The following is a 25,183-nucleotide window of genomic DNA, read 5'->3' as shown; positions in this document are numbered from 1 at the left end:
GTGGGAAACATTCCCAGCAATTTGTACCTGAGCAGCTCTCAGTGACAGTAACGCCTTGCTACCCACTTCCCCCAAACTGGCCATCTTGCCAAATTTTTATTAGCAATCACTTTAACTCAATAAATTGAATGCCTTCTTCTTAAAAATGGAAGGATCTTTGCAAATGTAATCTTGGTATAATGGCAACAAATGACTTCACTGGCCTTTGGTTCTTGGTTAACATTTTTTGCCTCCTCCCCAAATTAACATGGTTTATGTTGATTTTTTAAAGAATTAATTTAAAAAAATTTTTTTTATTATTACTTTTTTTTAAGAATTAAAGAATCCTACTATAAATTAGTATAGAGATAGATACCTTGGGAGTTTCTGAAATCAAGGTTAGGAATCATGATTCATAAAAACATCTGTGTGTGTGTGTTTCTTAGTGCAAGGGGTCAGAAACCTTTTGAAAATTTAATGGGATTTATGTACTTTAAGAATTAGCATCTGTGAGTAACTAGGTAAAGAAGAAATAGCAAGTGAAGATTTGATTTTATGCCGTACAGAGTTCAAATCAAATTTTGTTAAAAGCCATTTTAGGAATTTAAACAGTTGTTTTCTTCTCACGCAGTCTACTTCAAAACACGTTTTGTTAGCTCGCCGGTGTAATAACGTTGCCAGCACATGGCCCTCGGATGGTCTGGAGTAAGGAATAGCGGTGTCAGAATTGGAAAGGTTCATCTAAAGACCAGCTTGCCTCCCACCAAATGAATATAGAGAGGTTGCATGTTTTGGGACACTTTCCATCTAAAACAATGACTTCTAAATTGTGTTCTGTGAAACAATATTTTAGTGCAAACAGACAAGGGGTTCCCATGGTCACACAACTTTGGGGACACCACACAATACACACCCCTGCAAGCTATCCACAGTGTGCATGCTCTTAGAAAACACCCAGAAAGCGTACAAAAGGGAAAACAGCTTATTTTTGTTTAAGCCCATCAAACCAAACTTATTTAAAGTATGGCAGAGTTTTTCTCATGTATCATTATTAATATTGAACCAAAAGTAGAGTAAGTGAATACTTAGGCTCTGGAAGGTAGACAGAAAATTATGCTCTGTGATTATGTTTTTAAGCAGATGAGATTACAATGAACACAGCTATGGGAACATGAGCATGCCATTGTAAGTGGCCCATTTTTTGAAAACCTCTCTTGCAATCTCTTTTAACAATGCCCCCTTTCTGCTCCTGTGGCTAATGAATGGAATTCCACTGTTCCATCCTCATTCTTTAGTTTAAGCTTGTTGAAATATAAATCCATTTGGAATAAGTACCATATTCAGTAAGTCTGTAACATTAGTTGTACAAAACCAGTGGACAGATGAAAAGAACTAGATGTGGACATTGTGAAAATATTTGGTGAAAAAATATCCATTGAGTTAAAAAACCATGGGTTACAAACAATCCCTTCCTCACCGTGCTCTGTCCACCATCATCCCCCATGAAAAGAAGTCAGGAAATTTGTCTAACCAAAATTAGAAACTTCAAGAAAAGAGAAAATTTTCTCTTGAGGCTGAAAGCAGTGTTGCCAATCAAGGTATTTGGTGTTGAGGCTCTGAATAAATAGCTTGGAAAAGGAGAACAGAAGAACTTTAATAAAAATTTCCTTAGTTGAACTGACTAGAAACTAGGACTAAAATCAGAGAAACAAAACCCAAACTTTACCAGTTAGTGAGGAACCCTAATTTAGAATATGCTGGAACTAAATTGCTCTCTCTTCATTCCCTGCTCCTCCAACTCCGCCAGCTATGGCCAGAAACCTCAGCCATTCACTTTCTCAGGTCAACCCCTCATGGACTCCAGATCCGTCGTTGTAGCCTGACGCACCTCCTAATCGTCCCTCTGCTCTCCAGCACTTTGTACGTGCCCCTTGCTGTGCACTTAGCACCTATGTCTGCGTTTTTCTCAGAATGGAGCAGTTTCCAGGCAGGGAAACTTATTATGCATTGCTGAACACACAGCCTGGAACACAGTTATTCACAAATACTTGCGGTAGAACAGAATAGGCAGAGAATGCTCTCAGAGCTGGGAAGGATAAGTCTGTGCCGCCATCAAGGATTTCTTGACTTGAAGTTCCTTCTTAAGTATTTTAGCCTTATAAATATGTCTTCTCCCCATGTTACTGGCAAATTTGCTTTGCAAGATAGCTTCCATTGGAGCCTGAAGTGTCAGATAACTGCTTTATTTTTAAAGATTTGCCACATTATTTATAAAGGTCTTAGGACAGTGCCCAGCACATGGTAAGTGCTGTATAAATGTTTATTAAAGAAATTAATTAAATAAAAACCCATTTGTTTATACAAGTAGGCAGCTGTGGAATCATTTGAAGAGTTCATTTATGTGCAGTAGAGATATTATGCTTCATTAAAGCTCACCTAACACTGAATTCATTTACATTTTGTATTTTATACTGTGACTGCTGTGCTAGCTATATACTATAGGTCCATATAATCATGATGAATGAGGTAGTTACAGCCCTCAAAGAGTGTGAAGTTCACTGGAATGGGGAGTGAAGGGAAGACACATAAGAGAAAATTATCAGCTTATTCAGGTCTAGCATCTTCACCAATTAGCTTTTTAAGACTTGTAGCTTAGTTTCTTCTGCCATTTTCTACTATCACTAGATCTACTTGTATTCTCTGTTCATTGATAAACAGTTTCTTTCTCTCTGTTTCTTCAATAGCTTGTTCAGACAGATTGGTATTTAGATACTTCATTCACAAGTCTCTCAGATGGTTGCTTCTCTAACAGAAATCTTCGCTATTCTGTGGCTTTTCACTTAGCTTTCCTAATAAATCTTAACAGCTCTCTCAAATCCCCTTTCACCTGCTACTTTTGCTTCCCCATTTTATTCGGTGGGACTAAGACTCCTGTCATAGTAAACGGAGTGGGGAGTTAGGGACCTGGAGAAGCAGAGCCACGGATCTCAGCTAGGCCATGCAGAATGTGTATGGGGGGGGGCGGTGATACTTTGTGTTATTCTTTCAGGGAGTGAGGCCTGTGGGAAGTTAAGAGATGGAGTGTACCATTGAATTTCTAGGTTAACAAAGCAAAAGCAAACAGTCCAGGGACTGTATTGGTTAGGACTGAGTGAGGCTCCAAATAGCACAGAACTTGACAACAGTGACTTAATAAGGAATTATTTTTCTCATATATGAAAAGTCTGGAGGTATAGTCAGTCACTGCTGTTGGTTCATCATCCATGTCAGGACTGATGCCTCTGTTTATTCTCTTAGCATTGCCCTCATGGCTGAAAAATGGCTGCCACAGCTCCAGTCATCATGTTACATTCAAAATAGGAAGAAAGCAATGTCAGTACCACTTCATATTGAATGAAACAGTTGATCTGAACTAGGTAGACTTTTTGACAAGAAGAGAAAGAATGGAGAGTACAAGGTTGATCAAATAGATAGTGTTTCTGTGATGCAATAACTAACTAGTCATTGTGTAGTGGTTAAAAGCCTGGACTTAGAATTAGGAAGAGCTGTGTTAAATTCCATTCATGACACCTATAAACTGTTGTCTTAGACAAGTTCCTCAACATCTATCACCCCTAGTTTCTTCCTTTGTAAGTGGAGATTAAAGTTTGTGAAGATTAAGTAGGAGTAGATATATAAAGCATTTAGCTCGAGTCAACCACCTAGTGAGTTCTCTGAAAAGGAAACCTATTCTGTTACTACTGTTACTATTACAGTTCTTATCATTATCATCATCATCTGAATTAGCTAGAGGTAAGATACTTTGGGGTGAGTAGTAGAAGAAAACAGTGGAGTATTAGGTTAAATTCAGATCCTAGAGAATGAAAATCCTAAGATTTTATTTTTTATGCAGTTTAAGGTTTTGAGATGAAAAATGCCATAATCAAAACCATCTTACCTGTCCATTCCACATTACATTTTTTAGGTACTCATACTTGGAAATTTTTGTGCTCTTTAGTTTCCATGTATTAAATATAAAAAACCAGGCTGAGTCAACCCAGGAAACCTTCTTTCTCAAGAGTAAATTTACGATATTTGGCAGAAGCACAAGTAAATGGGTCTCCAGCATGAGTGACACTGTTAACAGTCTCTAACCCAGTTTTCTAAATGCCTTTTTACCTTATAGGTTATCATTGTGAGTCCCATTTCCCACTTTTGGTAATAAAATTAAAAGCAAAAAAATTTTTTTTCACTGAGGTTTTTACATTTTTAAGTTACCTATGTATTTGCTTTGGATTTTGACATTTAATAACTCCCCTGAACTACCTGGGAAAAATTATATCTACAATATAACATGTACTTTAGAGGGAGGAAATAAATGCCACACTCAAAGCAATTATACAGGTAGTATTAAAAATATTAAAATTTGTATCAAAAATTTTAAATGTAGGTTGAAAAGGGAGGTAGGTAAAGACCTAACTTGTACATATTAAGAAGCCATTTATATTCTGTTTCCTGGTGGGGGGAAATCTAAAAATGAATAGCCTTTTTATCAAACCTATTAGTTTTGTAATAGGAAGTTCTGTGAGAGACAGATAAAACCTCTGTATTAAGTGTGTAATATAAGCTATTTGTCTGAAATAAATGTCATTACCATATGGTTATATGTAATTTTGACTTGAGAGTTATAGAAAGGAACCCATAGCTTCTGCGCTGTGGAGGGAATATAGGATTTGAGCATATATATTCATTGGCAAGGCAGTGCCTTCAAGAAAAAGTATGACATCCTGGGAGATCTTGGATCAGTTCTAGTTAATATGCAAAATGGATCCAGCTTGCTGGCATGGTGTATTAATACGTGACTTCTGCAGAGTAGGTCATGATTATTCTTCCTGCCTAGTTTGCAAACTTGTTTTTCCCTCCTTTCTTCTTGTCTCACGTGTTTTCAGGAGTTTTGCAAATGATTCTAATAACCTAGGGTGCACGTGACTTCGCAGAGTTTATGGTCACCCTTTCTGATTAAAGTCCCTTCCCGGAAATGAGATTTGCTGGACTTTTAGCACTTTATCCTTTGCCAGCATAAACCTCTTTTATTGAGAAATCAAGGTTTCTGGTGGTGGCTGAGTGACAAAGAATAAAGATAAAAATGAAGGTGTGACTAGTTAGAAAATAGAGAAAAATTTTAACTCGAAGAATGTGAACAGTAAGAGAGAAGAGGCAGCATTGTTGTGGTCAGTGGTTGGAAAGTGGTAACTGCAGTGACCCAGATGGCCAACCTAGAGTGCCATTTGGTAAATGCTTTCATTCAGAACCCCTTCAAGGTTTACCCGTCTATAGAGCTGTTAATGGGAGGATATGGTTGGAGTCTCCAGGTACAGTGAAACAATCACCTAGAGATAAAACTCCCCACAAAAAAATTAACACAACTTCTTTTGTGGAAGACAGGTCACTGTGAAAAGTAACTCTATGTACTTATCATGAATAGTTGAAAAAAAAAGATTTATGATGACATTGAAGTATGATAATCTCAAATATGTTCTGCATTGTTTTTAAAAGCTTTGTGTTTAAATTTCATAGCACTTTCTAATCCTGATAAAGTAGCCTAATTTTCTAGCTTGCTTTGTTCAGTAAAATGTAGTTCTAAATCCATTTTAAGCAGCTATTTCTTCAATTTGAGTAATTTTCTCTCAAGTTAATAGATTCTGCACAAGCATACCTGAGTTTTAATATGAATATATACTATACATTCCAAACTTGCCAGTGACAATAGAAAGTACAGTCAAAATGAAATTCAGTTGTTTAAAGCATATCTAGCTTGTTACTTTGTTAAAATGCCTCTTCATTTTACTCTTCTTTGCCAAAGTATACTGATACCAAATCCCATTTTACCTTGTACTGAGGTTCCATCTCCCTCTTTCCTCCCAGCAAATGGGAAAGAAAAAAGAATCTGTTATATATAGTTGTGTCATTTTAAGATAAGATGACTTTAAAACTATCATATCAATGGAGAACATTTGCTTAACGCAGTAAATTCCTACATCAGTAAGTTCAGCAGCAGGGGCTGGCCAAAAACGGAAGCGTTTTGATTTGGAGGCATTTGTCATCGGAACTTGATTTGTTGATTGAAGTTTTTACTTTATATTGAGTCTAAAACACTTTACTATTTTATCCAAACTAGCATACCTATACAGTAAGCATGCCTGTGGGTATTTCTGGTATTTTCTTTTGAACATAGTGTACTGGCCTAATGTCATGATTCTCATTTTTTTCTTCTCAGCAGTGCTACCAGCTGTCTGAAAAACAGAGGGTAGTGTGATGGATGCAGTTAAAGAGGCTTTTTTGGGGTAGCCAGACCAAGAGAAAACACATATAATTTATATAACAAAGTTACTGTTGCCTCTAAGCGTTCATAGTCTCATAAAGGAAAGCCTTGTCTTGTACACTGGTGTGTCCCCAGTTTGTACTACATAGTAGGTGCTCAGGAAATATTAGTTGAATGGATATTGAAGGGTTGGGAAAGGGAGCCAATGGGTTGAGTACAGAACGGGAGTACAAGTCATGCGCAGTCATGAGTTTATAAGTGTAGTTTTAGAGTTAGGACTGTGTGCTTGAAATAAAAAAGCAAGGCTAGTCCCAGGCAGGATTAAGGGGTCAGCCAGCTGACCATTTCGAAGGGTGCTAATCCATGAGAGACACTGAAACCACTGAAAATGTTCAAGACAGAGAAAATGCAATTATTGGACTCCCTCTGCAGTATGTAAGTAGGATAGGGCGTAAGGCATCCTAGGGACATTCTGTTTTTCAAACAGATGTTCCACACATTACAAGGAGAGTGGGTCTGCTTCATTACAGAGCTTTGTTTTGCTGAGTACAGCGTTCAGTTATGGGGACAGAGACCAATTGTTTGGAAAAGAGGAAATAGTTAAGAGCTGTCACCAGGGATCTTCTTACTTTATCTCTAAGCAGAACTAAGCCTTTTTTTCTTGAATTTAAACCAACATTTAAGAGATATTAGTTTAAAAAGACATCAAATTGTGGCCTACGCAGGATGATTATGGATTTTGATGTCTCATTCAAGCTCTTGACCAGTGCTATCTGATAGAGATACATAATTTAAAAAATTTTAATAGCCACATTAATAAAGTAGAAACAGGTGAAAGATATTATAATAATGTATTTTATTTAACCCTAGAATCCCACTGTATATCATTTCAGTGTGTAATCTATATAAAAGTTATTAGTGAGGTACTTTACATTCCATTTTTTATACTAAGTCGCCTCACCCGTGTGTGTTTCACTCCTCCAGCACTTCCCGGTTTGGACTAAGCGCTCTTCCGCATTGGGCCGTGCGGTCCCAGACTCAGGGCAGAGGCAGTGGCTCCCAGCTGGCACTGTCGAGCTGGTCCTCGAAGGGCCTTTCATTAAAATTCTCTCTCTTTGGCCATCATGAAATCCTCAGTGTTGATACCGCTCCTTGAAAACCTTTTTAAGGAACTTCAGTTGTTGCCGGGCAGCCGTATGGGAGGAGATCCCTCGCTGCACACCAGGTGACACCTCCATCCCTACCGGGGAGAGAGGGCTCTTGGCTCTGATCAGGGAAGAATTTATGATCAGGTCGAACGAGTGCCAGGAAGAATATACCAAGAGTGGTATCAAATGTCAGCAGCTATTCAGGCAGTAGAGAGCAAGGAAGAACAGGGAGAAAAGAGGGCAGATCCCTTGCCAACTCCTGAAGCCAGGGTCCACCCCAGAATTTAGAGGATCCATGGAGCACTGGATGGAGTGAGATCGTGTTCTGGAAACTTCCACTTCCCTACTGGTCAGAAGCTAAACAGGGAAAGAGGAAAAGGATTGCACTCAGACTAGAAAGCTAAGTGAAATAGCCAAGTGACAAAGACGTTTACCACTGGAGGTGGAGGGCTGCGAGTTCTTATTTTTGTCTCGAGAAAGAGTTCAGAGATAAAGTGCAATAGGCCTATGCAGCAAGAAAGTTTATTTGATAAGACAGTACACACTCAAGACAGGAGTGCAGGCAACCTCAGAGAGGAGGCACACCTAAGGGTTTAGGGTTTGGGGTATTATAGGGCCTTTTGGATAGGGGTCACATAAGTCATGATGTATACAAGGAATTAATAATTCGCTTGAAGTTTTGGCTTAATAGAGTTATTTAGGTGACTGTTGATCTGGATCTTGGCATTTTTTACCCAAGGAGGTTCGTTTACACTCTGGTGGTCTGACTCTCGTCCTGGTTACGAAGTTACTTAAATGTTTAAAGAGAGTAGCGGAAGAACAGCATGTAGATTAAGTTAAAGAATAAGCTTCGGCCTTAAAACTGAAGGAACAAAACAGCAGCAGACTCACAGACTCTAAAGGGACCAGCGGTTACCAAAGGGAAGGTGTCAGGGAGCATGGGTGGGGACGGAGAAGGGGATTAAGAGGCACTGTAATTAGCGCGCACAATATGGGTAGGTCACTGGAAAGGCAGCAGGGCACCGAGAAGACAAGTAATGACTATGGCATCTTACTTTATGACATCTTATGCTTGTAGATAGTGACTGCGGTGCGGGGGTGAGGACTTGACAATATGGGTGAATGTTGACACCACAAAGGTGTCCATGTGAAACCTTCATAAAATTGTATATCAGTGATACTTTAATAAAAAAAAAAGAAGCTGGGTTTTTTTTCAGGCTAAGTAGATTTTACAATGGCATGACCCTTGTCCCATTTTCCTATTCTATCGCATACTGATAAGTATGTTGAAGCATTTTTCTCCACAAGTAATGCTTTTGGTTGTTTAATGCTTGAATATGAATGCTGTTTGTTTGGTTAATCTTATCTACAGAATGAAGCATTATCAATAGATAAGCCATATCTGTTTAGACCAATGATGGGTAAATGTTATGTTATAATCATTAATGATGGTCAGAGGGGAGTTTGGATTATGGATCATACTCAGTAGCTTGTGGGAAACCACTTATAGAGGACTAGGAGTAGATTTAAGACATGAGTTAAGGAAGGAGGTAAGGCTTTAGATGACTGTATAGACTTGATTCATCAACCTATTGATCATTTTACTTAGAGTAGTTTAACCAAATCGTTTTCCTTTTATCCCCCTTTCTCTTTTATGAATGTACTCCCTTTGTTTTTTATTTTAAATTGGGATATAATTCCCATAGGATAAAATTCACCTTGAAACACTTCAGGGATTTTTAGTGTATTCATAAGTTGTGCAAGCATCCTCATTCTCTAATTCCAGAACCTTTGTTTTAATTACAAATCTTCTAGGGCTTACTTACTGCTAAATATCCTTCCTTATAACCTTACTCAAAAGAATGAGGGGGAAGAGGAGAGGTAAGAACTAAGCAGTATAGAATGGTTTTGGGGATCCCATTTCTGAACTGTTAACTCTATGTACATATTTGCAAATATCCTCAGGAGGACTAAGTCAGTATTAAAAATCAGAGCAGTGTATAGAGCTGGGTTTAGGAGATTCAGTTGTTTCCCAGTTTGACTCTTGGTCTAAAATGCTCACAATATGGCCTTATAAACATTTGAGTTAAATACTCCTTTTCTTTTTCCAAATACGTATTTTTCAAAAAAGCATTTAGAGTTGTTTGAAAGATTAAAAATTTAAGTCCACTCTAAAATAGATACTATTTGCATTGATTGATAGGTCATTCCTAGCATTGCTATAGTTCCGAAACTTATTTCAAATAACCTAAGAACTTTGAGAAGTGAAAGGAAACCTCTGGCATATTAGATGTAACTCAAGGACTCTTGTTTATATCAAGTGATTCTAACACATATCTTTGTATGGTTAGCATAATTGTTTAGAATTTTCTTTCCCAGACATTACTGTCAATTACTAAAGATTATATAGTCAGAGTCCCCACCTTGTATTCCGTTTGAATCATACTGTTCTGCATTATTTTAAATGGCTGCATTATTATTGAGAGGAAGGCAACTGCAAGGAATGTGGTTATCACGAGCTAATCTTACCCTTGGGGTATTTGAGATATTTTCTAATTCCAAGATTGTGATTGCTTTCTGATTGCCATTCTGCTTGAACATGCCTTACTGCTTAATTATGATGCTCTGTTGCCTTTCTCACCACGTGATAGACTGGACCAACTGATAAGTATTTCCTGAGCTCTCTATTCAGATTGAGGGGAAGAACTGAGAGAGCAGGTGTTTTTATTTTTTTTCTTCCCTCCTTAGGCTTTTTCTCTCTTTTAGAAAACATTTCTCCCCCTTTTCACAAGGTTAATTGTTATTCCTGGATCATGTAAGGAGGTCTTTGTGGTATGACTGTCTACACTTTGAGTACCAGCACCATATTGATACCTCCTAGGGGCCTTCTCCTTCCATCTTTACTCTGGCAGTTCTTCAGCCATAACACTGCATGTTGGTACCTCACCCCAAGATAATTCTAAGCCTATGTTGAGTGAAAGAATACAGTATCGAAGACTGTGTTTTGATTTGGGGTTTCATATTTTTGTACATGATATTTGTTTAAAAAAAAAAGTGTCCCATTGCAGATTGCAAGTATAAATTAGTGTCATAATTACTGGAATTAGCATACAAAACTCTCTTGCTAATTTTAATCGGTAATTTCTTAGAGAACGATAGAAAACATGGTGCTAATGAACAATGTGCCCAGAAGCTCTTATTATAGGGTTGGCATGAATTCTACTTAATGACAAGCTTTCTCAAGCAGCAGTTGATTCTAAATCCTATTTTTCATTAGTGAAGTATAAAATGTTAATACCTTCCAATGTACTTGTCTTTTGTAGCATAGTAGCATATATCTTCCATGATCATAAAAACTTTCTTTAAGATCTTACTAGTAACTTCCTATCTCATAAATAAGATTTGTCCAGGAAATAAAAATATATGTTTTCCCATTGTTAGCTATATGTTTTTCTAATAATCACATCTGAAGCTTATTATGCAGTAATAGCCTTAAGATATTATTATTTTTAATGCACTACTGTGGTCTTAATACCAGTTTTTAATCTCTTCTTGTTTCTGTGAAGTCTGAATGAGATTTTCAAAATTGAATAATAATTTGATCCGTTAATCTTTTGAAGCTAGTAATTTTATTTTCCTCTCTTTGCAGTCTCTGAGGTTCGCAAATGAATAGAGCTTCATTACTGCAGTCTGCATTTAATAACCATTATCCATTATCTTGTAATTAAGACTCCCTGTAACGAATCATGAGGACAATGCAAAAATACATAGTACATTTCTTTAATGAACTGGAAAATGTTCATCTTGTTCTATTTAGTAATGAGTTGCTGAATAGTCATTAAATCCACTGGAGAATAGAGCTAGATGGATTTTGAAGACTGTCTTGAGTTTGTGGTTAATCTATTAGAATTAAAATTTCATCTTCTATTTTTATCAACAGCTGATTAGAAGTCATTCTGTTTGACCAAATTGATTAGAAGACCATATACAAGGGCAGCTGTTGTTTAATGAAAGTTTTTAATGAAACTGTACCATGGAGACTTGTAATTATAGGCCTTAGAAAAGCTTTGAGTTGCTTTAGACCACAAAAAAAGTATTGTGCTAGAGATTTCAAATTGGGAAAATTAAAAAAATGCAATTTAATATAATACTATAAATTTATTATTAATGTTAATTTCAACTAATCACAGTTGAATACTAGCCTACTTAATGTGTTACTTTTGACTTTTCAGGCCTTTTATCTCCTAGCTTAGTCATTTCATTGAAATTGTGGGCACTGATGAAAGAACATTTATATGGATAGCTATTTTAATTGTGAGATATTTTCTCATAAGGTTTTTTTCCCCAAGCTGAGCAGAGGTAAGCTTGGTTAATGTTGAATTTACAGGAGCTCTGAGGAGAGTCTGTGGTGCTCTGTGGTGTTGGTAATTTGAAATCCAGTATTTATTTCTCTACGGTAATTTTGTTTTAGCACAGGAGCAAGGGAAGCAATATTAAAATAAGAAGTGAAGCAAAAGTGTGTGCCTTCTTAGTCCCCCCTGGAAAATCCATTGTTCTTTTGACAGTAGTAAAATACTAAGGTACTTTCTAAAGTATTTCGTGTAATTAAACTCAGTCTTATTCCTGGATTTAGAGAAATAGCCAGTGATGCCAGCATGCCTGAAATGCTATTTTAATTTCATCTTTGGTCTCTGCCTCTCAATTGTTCTTCCTCAACCTATCCAACAAAGACACCAAATTCAGTATCTTAAAACACTGATTTCAGGTGATCAGACCTGTGTTTCCTAAAGAGCTTTTATGTAAAACACATATTGACACGCACACCCCAAATATCACACCCACAGCTCCCATGCTCCCTGTCCCTTGCAGAGATTCCTTAGAAGCATCCATTTATTGTTTGGACACGTCTTATACTTTCTGGGCTTTCAGTGTTTCTTCTAATGGTGGTGGTCTTCCATCTGCCTTCTCATCTTTCCATTTTCTCTCCTTCAAGGTCTATACCAAATCCCACATGTTCCATGAAGCCTTCCCTTATCATTTTAACTAAAGTGAATCTTTCTGAGCCTTTCTGATTCTTTTTTGACCATAATAGTTACTTAGTAGTCTGGAACACCTTAAATGTCATATAGAATTTGTATTTACATCCATACCAGATTTCTAGATAAATGATATTTAAGGACTTCTGGTTTTATCCTTGACATGGAGAGCTTAGAAGTTTCATTCCTGTCCTTTCAGTAAGAAAAAGCTGAATAAACTGAAAAATCAATGACTTTCTCACACCTATCAAAGAACTTCAGTTGCAGGGCAAACTATCACCTTGAAATATGAAGACACTGGCAAATTCTGTCATACCTGAGATCTGCTTACTGCTAGAATCATAAACTGATAGGAACACTTAAATGGTAATTTTGATAAATTGTTGGAGGTTTCAACATTTTGTCAGTTTTACTTTCAGGAACCCCAGGTTCTCACACTGAAGAGCCAAGAAAGATCCTCTCTTAGCTCTGGCAGGGGAAGATAATCATTATGAAATATGTCCAGAGATTCTCCTTAATAAAGAGCTAATCTCCAGGACAAAATATTCTAATAGTGTTTTATCCTACCTGGGAGGGCATTTCTCTTCCAGTCTTCCTGTGTCACCAAAGTGGGGGAGAATAGCTAAGAAATATTTGTAAAGTTTACAGCCCAGGGACATGGACTCACTAGAAGATGGACATTTAATCATTAGATTGTAAAATATCCTTTTCTGTATATGTTATCACCACATTAACAGGGCTTATGCAAATACAACTGGCAGAGCAAGTAGACATAGACTCTCTCTGAGGAAGCTCAAAATAAACAGGAGAGACAAAAGCAAGGATACCATAGCATTTGAAGACTTTGGCATCAATGGCTATAGTGAATATAAAACACAGTCAGATTTTGCACCGGATTAAAATAAAAGTTCACATGAAAGTTTTCTTTGTCTCAGTTCCTATTACCCAATATATCATGTCTGGTTTTCAACAAAAAATTACAATAGATGCCAAAAGGCAAGAAAAAGCACAGTCTACACAGCCAAACAAACATCAGAACCAGATTCAGATAGGAGATAGATGTTGGAATTATCAGAAAGAGAAATGTAAAATAATTTGACTAAGATATTAATGATTCTAATGGAAAAAATAGGCAACATGAGAGAATGATAGGTAATATAAGCAGAGAGAAGGAAATGCTGAGAAATATTCAAAGGGAAATCTATAAATCAAAAACATTGGAACAGAAATGAAGGTGCTTTGATGAACTCATCAGAAGACTGAATAGAAAGAGTCACTGATCATAAAGATAGATGAAAAACAAATCTCAACTGAAATGTAAAGAGATAAAAGAATGAAAAAGAAATAGAACAGAGCATCCAAACACTGAGGGACACTTTCTAAAGATGTACACATGTGTAATTGGAATATCAGAAGAATAAGAAAGAGAAAATAGAGTGACAACATGTGTTTGAAATAATAAAGGCCAAAAATTGCCCAAAGTTAATGACAGAGACCAAACCACTGATGCAGGAAGCTCAGAAAACACCTAAAGGAATAAACTACACCTAGCTGTATCATATTTGAACTGAAGAAAACCAAAGACAAACGGAAAATCTTGAAAAAAGCCAGAGAAAGAATACACTTTACCCATAGAAGAAAAGGAAATAACTTCAGTGGACTTATCATTAGAAACCATGCCAGAAAGAAGTGAGTAGAGTGAAATACTTACAGTGTTTAAGGAAAAAACTTCACCAATCTAGAAATCTGCACCCAGTGTGATTATCCATCTAAAGTGAAGGAGCTCAAATATGCAAAACTGAAGGAATTCATTTCCAGCAAACCTGCCCTATAAGAAATTTTAGAAGTTCTTCTGAGAAAAGGAAAATGATATAGGTCAGAAACTCTGATCTACATAAGAAATGGAAGACTTATCAGAGAAGGAATGAAGAATAAAATAATACAAATAAAATAAAAATAGTTTTTCTTTCTTCATTGATCTAAAAGATGACTGTTTCAGGTAATAATAGTAACAATGTATTGGTAACTAATACCCTAATGTGGATATGTGAAATGAATGACAGCAGTGTGACAGGGGGCAATAGGGAAGAATTAGGGATATTTAGTTAAAAAGTACCTTCAGTACCTATGTGGTAGTGTAGTATTATTTGAAAGTAGACTTATATAGGCTAGAATGCATGTTGAAAATTCTCGGAAACCATTGAAAAAATGCACAAAAGAATATAATTGATATGCTGAGAGGAGATAAAATGGAATCATATGAAATGTTCAATTAAAGCCAGAGAAAGCAGAAAAGTATAAAAATTAATAAAGAAAAATACAACAAATAGCCCTATCTTGATGAATGTTCCACGTGAACTTAAGAATATGTATTCTGCTGTTGTATGGAGTTTTCAAAATACCAGTTTGATCATGTTGACTGATAATGCTGCTATTCAATCATATTGCTCATATTCTGCCTGTTTGAGCTGTCAGTATTGAAAAAGGAGCTTTGCAATTTCCAGCTATATTAGTAGACTTCTCTATTTTTTATTTCAGGTTTGTCAGATTTTGCCTTACATATTTTGATGCTCTATTGTTAGGTACATACATGTTTAGGATGTCATTTCACTTAAGCAAAATACCCCCTTTATTATTAAGTAATACTCTTCTTTATTCTTGTAATGTTCTTTCTGAAGTCTGCTCTGTCTCAAATTAATATAGCTAATTCTGCTTTACTTTGATTAGTGTTACCATTGTATATCTTTCTCTATCCCTTTGCTTTGAACCTCTTACATCTTTGTATTTAAAATGAATTTCTTATCAACAACATACAGTAGGGTCTTCTTTGTTGACAATCAGTCCTGTATCTAGTATATATGGATCAATACATTTAAAGGGATTATTGATTTAGCTGAGCTAATGTCTACCAAAATTTACATAAGAAGTATTCTGAATAAGCCTATATCTATTGAAGAAACTTTTAATTTTAATTTATTTTATGAATATTAACTATGTAATAGTATATTTACATCAACTATAAAATATTTTAATTATAAGATGTTATGAAATAATTTTACTTATTTAATAATTTTAAAAAATTATTAAAGAAAAATAATTATAACCTTTCAAAAAGGAAAGCAGTAGGTCTAGATGGTTTTACTGATGAATTCTAGCAAACATTTATGGAAGAAATGATACAAATTCTCTACAGTCTCTTCTAGAAAATAGAAAAGAGAGCAGTCACTTTGTAGACCATCATTACCCCAGTACCAAAACCAGATAAAGATTTTACAAGAAAGGAAAACTGTAGATCAGTATTACTCATGTACATAGATGCAAAAATCCTCAATAACATATTAACAAATGAGCCAACAATACATAAAAAGGTTTCTGTGTCACAACCAAGTGGGATTTACTCCAGGTAAATGCAAAGCTTGTTCAGTATAATGTAATCTACCATATAATACACTAAAAAAGAAAAATCATATGATCATATCAGTTGATCAGATAAGGCATTTGACGAATTACAACACCTATTTATAATAAAAACTGTCAGGATCTAGGAATAGAGGAGAACATCCTCAGCTTGACAATATCTACAAGAACCTTAAGCACACTTATGATGAGAAACTGGATACTTTTACCCTAAGAACCCCAAGAATAGGCAAAAATGTTCTCTCTTACTATTCCTAGTCAACATTTTATTGGAAAGCCCTAGTTAGGGTGAAAAGACAAGGAAAGGAAATAAAATATATACAAATTGGGAAGTGTGGTAGGCTAATAATGGTTCCTAATGATAAATCCACATCTTAAACCCAAGAAGAACCTGTGAATTTTATTTGGGAGAAAGGATCTTTGTAGATGTGGTTAAATTAGGTTGTTCAGATGAAATGATTATTCTGGATTATCTACGGGCCTCCTAAATGCTATCACAAATGTTCTTAGAGAGGCAGAGGAAGATCAAGGTCACCCACAGAAGAGAAGGCTGTGTGAGGATGGAGGCAGAGATTAGGAGAGGCGGTCACGGCGTGCTGGCTGCTGGAAGAAGTTGGAAGAGGCAAGAAACAGATTGTCCCTAGAGCCTCCACAAGAAGTGTGGTCCTGCTGACAACTGACTTCTTCCCTCTGGAACTGTCAGGGAATAAGTTTCTGTTGCTCAAAACCCAAGCTCAACATCAACAACGAAAAGTCATGTTGATATTACGTACCCTTGAAATGATGTGGTAAAAATGGCGCTTTGCCTCTTTGGTCTTCCTCCCAAAATACCCATAACCCCAGTTTAATCATGAGATAAAGTCAGACAAACCCTAAGTGAGGGAAATTTTACACAATACCTGACCAGTACTCAATACTGTTAAGGTTGTCAAAATAAGCAAAGTCTAAGAAATTGTCACAGCCTAGAGGAGCCTATGAAGATAGGACAATGCATTAACAGTATCCTGGATGAGATTGGAATCTGAGTAAAACAAAAGGCAATCTAAATAAAGGATGGCTTTAGGTTAAAAATAATATAGCAATAATTGGTTCATTAATTGAAAAAAATGTACCATGCTAATACATTGTTAATAAAGAGCAAACTGGGTGTGGGGTATAGGGAATCTCTCTGTACTGTTTTCATAATATTTCTGTACATCTAAATCTGTTCTAAAATTAAAAGTGTATTTAAAAATAAATAAAATGGTGTCTCCTTCTGAACCACCTACCCAGTTTTGTTACTGGGGCTGCAATGAAACCCAAAACTAGTTTCTTCCCTATTAGTCTAAGGTGGAAAATAATTATAGTTTGCTTTTTCTCGGTAGATATGGCCACCCATCCATCCATCCTTCCAAATTTATTTATTGAGCTCCTCATATATGTCATGCTCTGGGGATACAGATGTGCATAAGAAAAATACATCACCTACCTTCAGATGTGCTTACTGTGTAGTCAAGAAAGGGGCACAAATAAAATAACATGTAGTCCGTGGTCACTACTCCCTGGCTCCTGCTGCTGCTGTGCTGAGTGTTTTGCTCTGTTCCTCCCAAATGTATTAGGAAGACAGTCTTCTCCGTTACCCTGCCTCCAGACTTTTCCAAAGGAACTTGGCTCTTTTGGTTACCTTTAGATGGTGTGGTTTTTTAAGTGACCATGCCTGTTTTTAGACCTCCAAACGTGGCCTTGGTCTTTTTTCTTACTGATCTTCTGAGATGCTTAAAATAATTTAGGTAATATCCAGTGTTGTACCGGAAAGCCTTCTAGTGAATCAGAAGATAATGTCACACATTAGGAAAACACATCTTGGTCTCATTGTAAATTATTTTAGAATGTTCCCTTTACATCTTGGATCTATTTGGAGGATTTAATCTCTTCTCTTTGCTTGTCTTATGTCTGATGTAGGGGCCAGTCATCCGTTCTGTAGCCTCATTCATTCATTCATTAATCAGCTTTGCACATGGCTGACTTCAGGTTTTTTGCACTTGATGTTTCCCTGATTATGATGCTCTTTTCACAGATTCCCTTCATTCAGTCTCTGAATTTCACTCGTCAGAGATGCCTTTATGTTGATTCTGTTTAAATGCAGGTACCTCTCTCCACCTCTATCACACTCTTTTTTTTTGCATTTTTTTATTAAGGTATTAATCTACAATCTTATGCTCAGGTTTCACATGAACAACATTGTGGTTACTGCATTCTCCCCTGTTATCAAGTCCCCACTACATAACCCATTACAGTCACTGTCCATCAGCATAGTAAGATGTTATAGAGTCACTACTTGTGTTCCCCATGTCCACCCATCTTAGGTGTTACACTCTATCTTGTTATGTTGCATTAGTTTTATTTTTTTTATAACAGTTACCTCCACTTGACACTTACTATATATTTATTTGTTTATTGTCTTTTTCTTTTAGAATATCTGCTCACAAGGGCAGGAACTTTGTTTTGTTTAGTAGTCTATTTCCAGCATCTAGAACAAAGTCCAGCACACAGTAAGCACTCAGCAAATATTTGTTAAATGAATTTAACAAATTCATTTCTCTCCATTTGTATGTTTCCACTTCTCCCAATGGGCCCACAGACCCAAGAAAAGAGGGCTTCTGATGGCCTGTTCTGGTCGATCAGAATTCCTACACTATTTTTACAGCTTGCAACTCTACCCAGGTCCTTGCTGCATATTTGTATAACACTTGGGAGTTTTCAGAGTGATTTCACATGGTTGTCTGTTGATTCCTTGTATAACACTATGAAGCAAGTAAAGAATTCCTCACTTTACAAATGAGAAAGTTTTGGAGGTGGATTTTTCAAGGCAAATATCAAAGCTACAGTGAGGCTAGATCTCCTGAGTTCTAGCTCATCAAGTTATTACCCAGGATTTATGTCTCATCTCCACCTGAGCCTAGAATACATGCTTTTGAGGGCAAGGGTTTGAATTATTTATTTTTGTATTTTCCACTGTACCTTACACATAATTTGCTTACTAAAGGCCTGGCAATTCGAATCTTTCCATGCACAGAATAACCATGGAAGTATGTTTTTCCAATGGAAACTAGGGAGGAAGTTTTGACCACTTCTGTTCTTCATTCCTATTGGCCACTCCTTTGATGGCCCTTGGGAAAAATCTCAGAGATTAGCCTTATGCATGGTTCCACAGATTCAGTGGACTGAGGCCATCAGCTTGCACAGGAATCACCTAGGAACCATGTTTATATTCAGATTCTGATTTGGTTGACCTAGTGTAGGGCCTGAGAATCTACATTTTTAATAAGCTCCATGGTGGTGCCCATCCTGTCGGTCTGTGGTCCACACTCTGAGTATTTTGGGGGTGGTAACCACATGAAAGATGGAGTCTCTGTATGGCTATCTGACTGTGTGAGCCTAGGTGAGTATCTTGGACACACTACCCCATATGGGTTCAACTCTATTGCTTTGGTTAGAATTTTACCTCCCCTGCTCACTCACTGTATGACCTCAAGCAAGTTGCTTAACTTTTCTGTGCCTCTGTTTCCTCAAAAATGGAGCTCTTCTTAGTTTTTGTGAGGGTTGATTGAGTTAATACTTATAAAGCACCTAGACTAGTGCATAGCACATAGCACTTGGTGAATCTTAACTATGAGATCATTTGTCTCCTTGTGCTATTGTATTAAACTGCATCAATAGGTTTAACATACATTTGAGAGACAAAAAGTTGTTTAAAATATTGGCAAGTTATGGAACAGAATGGTTTCTTTCATGAAATTCATAATCTGGTTGGAAGACTCGGTGCTTTTGTTAATGAACAATGTAGCAGAAACCGGCTGATGGTGATTTTTCTTGTGACAGCTGTACTGTGTACTTCTGAGCAAGCACAAGAAAATGAAAGGAAAATGAGTGGACCTCCTGTTTTGTAGTAAGGTGCTCCGATGTGTGATATTAAGCATAAGCATAACATTGTTTTCATTCATTGCAATTATGCATTAAGTAAACTAATGTGATTTTAATTGGTGATGTGGAAATACGGAAGTAAGAACCCCAGCAGTCAGTGAGAATCCATTTGGTACTTAATTTACTTCATCTTTTAGTAAGGGGGGAAAAATGTGGTCAGAATTTTATTTGGAAGTGAAGTTTTGTTCTTAGTTGTTCAGGTAATGAAAAATAAAGTTGTGTTCCTTGGGAAAAAAATTTACACAACTCATTTCTTCCACTGGCTCAAAAGTATAAAGAATAAATTTTTTAATTAACATGGACTTCTTCCTTTTGTTTTAGGATCAGATTTTATTAAGACCTCTACTGGAAAAGAAACAGTGAATGCCACCTTCCCAGTGGCTATAGTAATGCTACGGGCCATTAGAGATTTCTTCTGGAAAACTGGAAACAAGGTATATTATTGCCAGCAAATCTTTCTTCAGAGTAAAGATAATGTTATTTATAATACTAGCTACAGCCACGATAACTGTCTTTATATGCAGAAGGTATGAATGAGTTACCTTTATTAAGATAAATGTTTAATTTACCTTTCATTACAAAAGAACACATTCATATAGAAAAATGTGCGAATAACAGAAAGTGAATGTGAGTGTGGGAGTAAGTTCGTGTGATCAAGATGTAAACTCACTTTATGTCCTTTTATTAACCGAAGACAATTTTATCACTGACAAGAGATTCCTAAAAGGGCTCTTTAACGAACTAATTCTGCTGCCATGCAGAGGCTTTCTGGTAAGGCGTTGGCCAGCGAAAACAGGTTAATGCAGAAATTAAACTTCCTTGAGGAAGGGAAAGAATTGCAGAGTAACATTTATTGAATGATAAGCTCTGGTGGTGATATGAAAAGTATGCAATATAATGGGAAATAATCTTTTCCTGTCATTATTGAAGGACACACATAAATTGGTTTTTCTGTTGGGAAACCCCCGGTCCAGAAAAACTTATTACTTTTAATAATATGAGGTGAAGAGAAAATTCTCGAGGAAATGAACTTATTAAACAAAATAATGAAATGCTGTGAAACAGCAGGGAAAAGGTAGCTAGACGTTATATAGCTCTTGAATTAAATATCCATTTTTGCGTTTTATGGCAGTTGGATGTGCACTTTAGAAGATTGTTAAGCTGAGGAGGGTATATGCTAGCTTTTGTCAGCTTTTCGAAAAATAATACATATTTTTTGAAACATATGAAGTTAAAAGGAAAAATGCATATGCGGTGTTTTTAAAAATAAGTTTGGATTTTCCTATTTTCCTTTTCACTTCAAGTTGTTTGTTTAGCTGCAAATTACCTTAAAGGATTTTTTTTTTTACATTATTGGCAAAAAGGTGATTTTTTTTTTTAAATGAGACTTTCTCCACCTGAGAAGACATCTTTTAAAACCAATCTCTTGATTTCTGCTGAATAAAAAACCCCAAAAGACCTTTAGTGCTTTGCCCACTGCATGTGATGCCTTTATATGTGACTACAGCTCCAGTTTATTTTGGAATAGAAGACTTTTTTAGAATGTATTGTGTTTGAGGGAAAATGAAGTCCTTCCAGAATGTTCTTCAGAGAAACTTCATATCTTAAAAAAGTACAGGTAGGATAAATATCTATGGGGACTCGACATATGAAAGTTGAACTAACTTGAGTAACCTCTCCTTGGTAGCCTTTTTGCACTGATCCAAATAAGAAAATTTTTAAGAAAAGCAATACAAATGAGATTTGTCTTTTGTCCCCCCACAGTTGAGACCACCACCACCACTCACTAGACGAGGGGGTCTTAAGAACACCAAAGCCAATGGGAAGTTTTTAGACCTACTGACGCCTGGCACCCTCGTCCCTGGCATCAGGCCTGGTCCTCAGGCATCTATGCATAAGCTCTATAGTTGGAGTTAAAACTTGCCAGTAGAGACCCTGTCTTATTTTGCTCTCAACAACCATTTATTGAGTAGTTGACTATGTGCAGTGTTAACCTATGTTAAATGCTAGGGATACGGAAGTGCCTTCCCAGGAGAGCTCTTAGACAATAGCAAAGAATTTCAATAGAAGTTTTAAGTACTTGATGTTCAAGACCAGAGTGCAGAGGAAGGGACACTTTGCTGTCTTTAAATACTTTTGTTTTAATTGTATTGATCCTTTCCTCGCTTATACATAAAGTCCATCCCAGCTTTATTAAAAAACAGGCAGGAGCAAGTCAGATCGTTTTCATTTTAGTCACGTTTGATTTCACACAGTGAAGATCTGCATATGTACCTGCAAATCAGGTGCCTCTTTTCGGGTTGTTGACAAGTTGCCTGGCCTGTAAACTTTGTATATCATTGATTTAAGGGGTGTTTTAAAATGTGATGGGCTGCCTTCCAGACCATGATTAGTGTCACTCCTGAGCAGCAGAGGTTTAATATTTCATAACTGATTTCATTGCAGATTTATGTTTTCCATATTCTCTCCCTTAAAATAAAACCGTACGCTATAATCCCTCTCTAGAAACATTGCCAGACTTGCTGACACATCTGAACTATATAGAAAAATCTATACACCGTGCTGCCTAATTAACAGAAATGCTCCTATGATTAACATGTATGCTAATATCAGCTAACTGATTTTTTTTTTTTTACCTATTCTCAACAAATAGCCTCATCCTCCTTATCTCCCCCCATCCTCCCACCTCCCCACCCCTCTTTTTGCAGTCACTTGGGCTCCACAGTAATGGGCAGATAGGGTAAGAATCTCTGCAGGACATCTACTTAGCTGTGTGACATTGTGTGGTTGAAACAGAGAGATCAGTTAAGAGTCATATGCTGATATTCCATGTGGGAACTGATGAGGGTCTAAACTAAAATGGTAAAAATGAGAGTAGAGAGGAAAGTGTACATATGGGAGATCCGGGAGTTAAGAACATAAGATTGGTGGGACTTGACTGTTGATTGTTGATTGCTTGGCTGTGTTGAGGAGGATAGTCGAGCCCGGGTTCACTCTGAGGTTTCCAGCTTGGGTGGACACTGGGACATTTCATTTATTGTCTCCCTTCTCTGGTGTTCTCTTAGCAGTTAACTGCATACTGGTGCTACTTGTCAAACCAGTGGTCAAATGCATGCGTTTTAGTGCTTGGACATTGGGGTGTTACCCTGATTGCTCCCATGTACACATTCTCTACTGGATAGTCAAGTTTTTGACACAAGTAAATCCAGATGAGCAGGTTTTACTGTAGATAGAGCACCTTGTACCTTTTCTAGTGGACTCAGGGACATCCTTTGTGAACATCAGATATTGGCTGAGTTGTGCTTTTTCATGGTCCCCTTCAAAGGCCACTGAAGTGAGAAGAGCCCCCACACAGCCTTTTTCCACTGTGCTTGTTTAACTGGCTTGGCTGCTTTTATATAACTTTGTCTGCTTACAACTTAGAAAAAACGTCCCTGCAGTTAAGTTGATTAAAACAACTGTCAACACTCCTAGCTGGCTGCTGCCAGTTCAGTTAGTGAGGCTAGCCTGATTCTCTCCTCTTGTTTTGAGTACATAAGTGCCTTTTGCACCTCAAGATAAGGGCTGAGAGGTGACTGAACAGGCTTGCCTGCTGAAATGTAGAGTGAGTAAGCCTTTGTGATAACTCTTTTCCTATTTATTGACACCTCTCTTGTTCATCCCAGGTTCACAGCTATAGTCTGGATGGTTGAGGTTTATGACTTCCCAATAAGTGAAATGTTAATGAGGGTTATTAACTCTCATTAGTGTCTCCTCAGAAGCAGTGGCATTCTTCCCATTAATCTTGGAAAAGTCATTTTGGCGTGTGAATTGGCGTGAGTTGGAGATCTAAGCTCTTTTGCTGAGGGAAGTGAAACAGACTTTAAAAAAGACAGAGCATGAGAGAATTGAGACCCTGTATCAAGGAGTACCATTTGTTAAACAATCCAATAGCAATAAACATTGTTCTCTTCCCACCTGCCCACTTAGGTAGGCTTTAAACCAGCAGGAGGCATCCGCAGTGCAAAGGATTCCCTTGCTTGGCTGTCTCTTGTAAAGGAGGAGCTAGGAGATGAATGGCTGAAGCCAGAACTCTTCCGAATAGGTGCCAGCACTCTGCTTATGGACATCGAGAGGCAGGTAATAATCCATTATCCTTGGATCTTATTGATGAGGGTTTTTCAGAAGAAATGAAAAACGCCTATTGGGCTTTGAAAACTAGAAGTGAAAATGCATCTGATTTAATCATACCCAAACCTCTGACTTTCTTCCAAAAAATGAGAAGTAGGATATGTGGAGATTCTGCTGAAGCACAGTGCAGTGGGGCTTCATAGTGAAATGTTCATTAAAATTATTATTATTCAATAGTATAATAATTCATTGATATGTGTAATAATATAATAAGGCCTCATCAACTAAACTCTGTTTTTCCTCACAGATTTACCACCATGTGACTGGGAGATACGCAGCTTATCATGATCTTCCAATGTCTTAAATCAGCGACCAATTCCAGGAAAGTCCCTTACAACAACGTTTAAAATTTAGTTTTCTACTTAATTGCTAAAACCATTTAATTCAAGTATGGGGGAATAGGTAACTGGCTTTTATTCCCTTAAAATTTTCCATTGAATTTAATTCAAAGAATGAAAGGAAAAACCCAACTAATCCATACACGGTATTCATTTTAGGCACATCTGAAATGGTCTTAATTACTGGAAGGTCTGCACTGTTACTGTGAAGGTTTCCTCTTAAAAACTCCTAGTAAAATATTAATGATAGCTTTGACAACGTTAAATTTCGGGAGAAAAAAAGAAAAAAGTTAAACTGCCCAAGAAACGTGTTCTAGCAAAAAAATGCAGCATCTCTGAACATCCCTGACTCTAATGACTGTAGGAATCGCTGACTTGGTACTAATTTCCTGCCGTGAAAATCTGTCTTTAATTTTTACAGCAGATATGCTCTTTTATTAATTGTTTTGCTAATGAAATTTCTGTCATTGTTATATGAAACTATGGACAGCATTGAATTTTTTAATTAATGAAATCCCTGTAGTTAATTTTTTTATGCTTTAAATTGTAACCAATATATATTGAAAAATTAATCCATTAAACATACAAAGGAGTTTTATCAACGACTTTCTGAATCTCTAGTAGAGTTCTTGGGTATTTATCTCAGGTAAAGCTCCTCAGTACATTATTAATGAATACAACTTAACATATATATTCTTAAACTTAAAATTTTCTGGTATAGTTAGAGAGAAAACAGCTGATGTTGAAAATAGCACTAACTATGTGCTAAGCTCTTTACACATATCAGTTTATTTAGTCCTTATTTAATCCCTATGACAGTAAACTAAGTAC

At 36.7% G+C, this 25,183-nt stretch overlaps 1 protein-coding gene across 7 annotated transcripts in view; it reads left to right on the top strand.

Moving 5' to 3' along the window:
• DERA (deoxyribose-phosphate aldolase) overlaps positions 1-24,958 on the top strand; it is a 99,565-nt gene extending 74,607 nt beyond the window's left edge. For all 7 annotated transcript variants that reach the window (XM_037023111.2, XM_037023110.2, XM_037023114.2 and 4 more), the window contains 3 exons: positions 20,166-20,278; positions 23,814-23,963; positions 24,262-24,958. In XM_037023111.2, coding sequence (XP_036879006.1) covers positions 20,166-20,278; positions 23,814-23,963; positions 24,262-24,318 — 320 coding nt within the window. In that variant the 3' untranslated portion in view covers positions 24,319-24,958. The remainder of the gene's footprint in view (positions 1-20,165; positions 20,279-23,813; positions 23,964-24,261) is intronic.
• Positions 24,959-25,183: the final 225 nt, after the last annotated feature.

Source organism: Manis javanica, chromosome 15, assembly GCF_040802235.1.
Source record: "Manis javanica isolate MJ-LG chromosome 15, MJ_LKY, whole genome shotgun sequence".
In the NCBI taxonomy this organism is placed as follows: domain Eukaryota; kingdom Metazoa; phylum Chordata; class Mammalia; order Pholidota; family Manidae; genus Manis; species Manis javanica.
The sequence above is the reverse complement of the archived record's forward strand: the minus strand, read 5'-3'. Positions and strand labels throughout refer to the sequence as shown.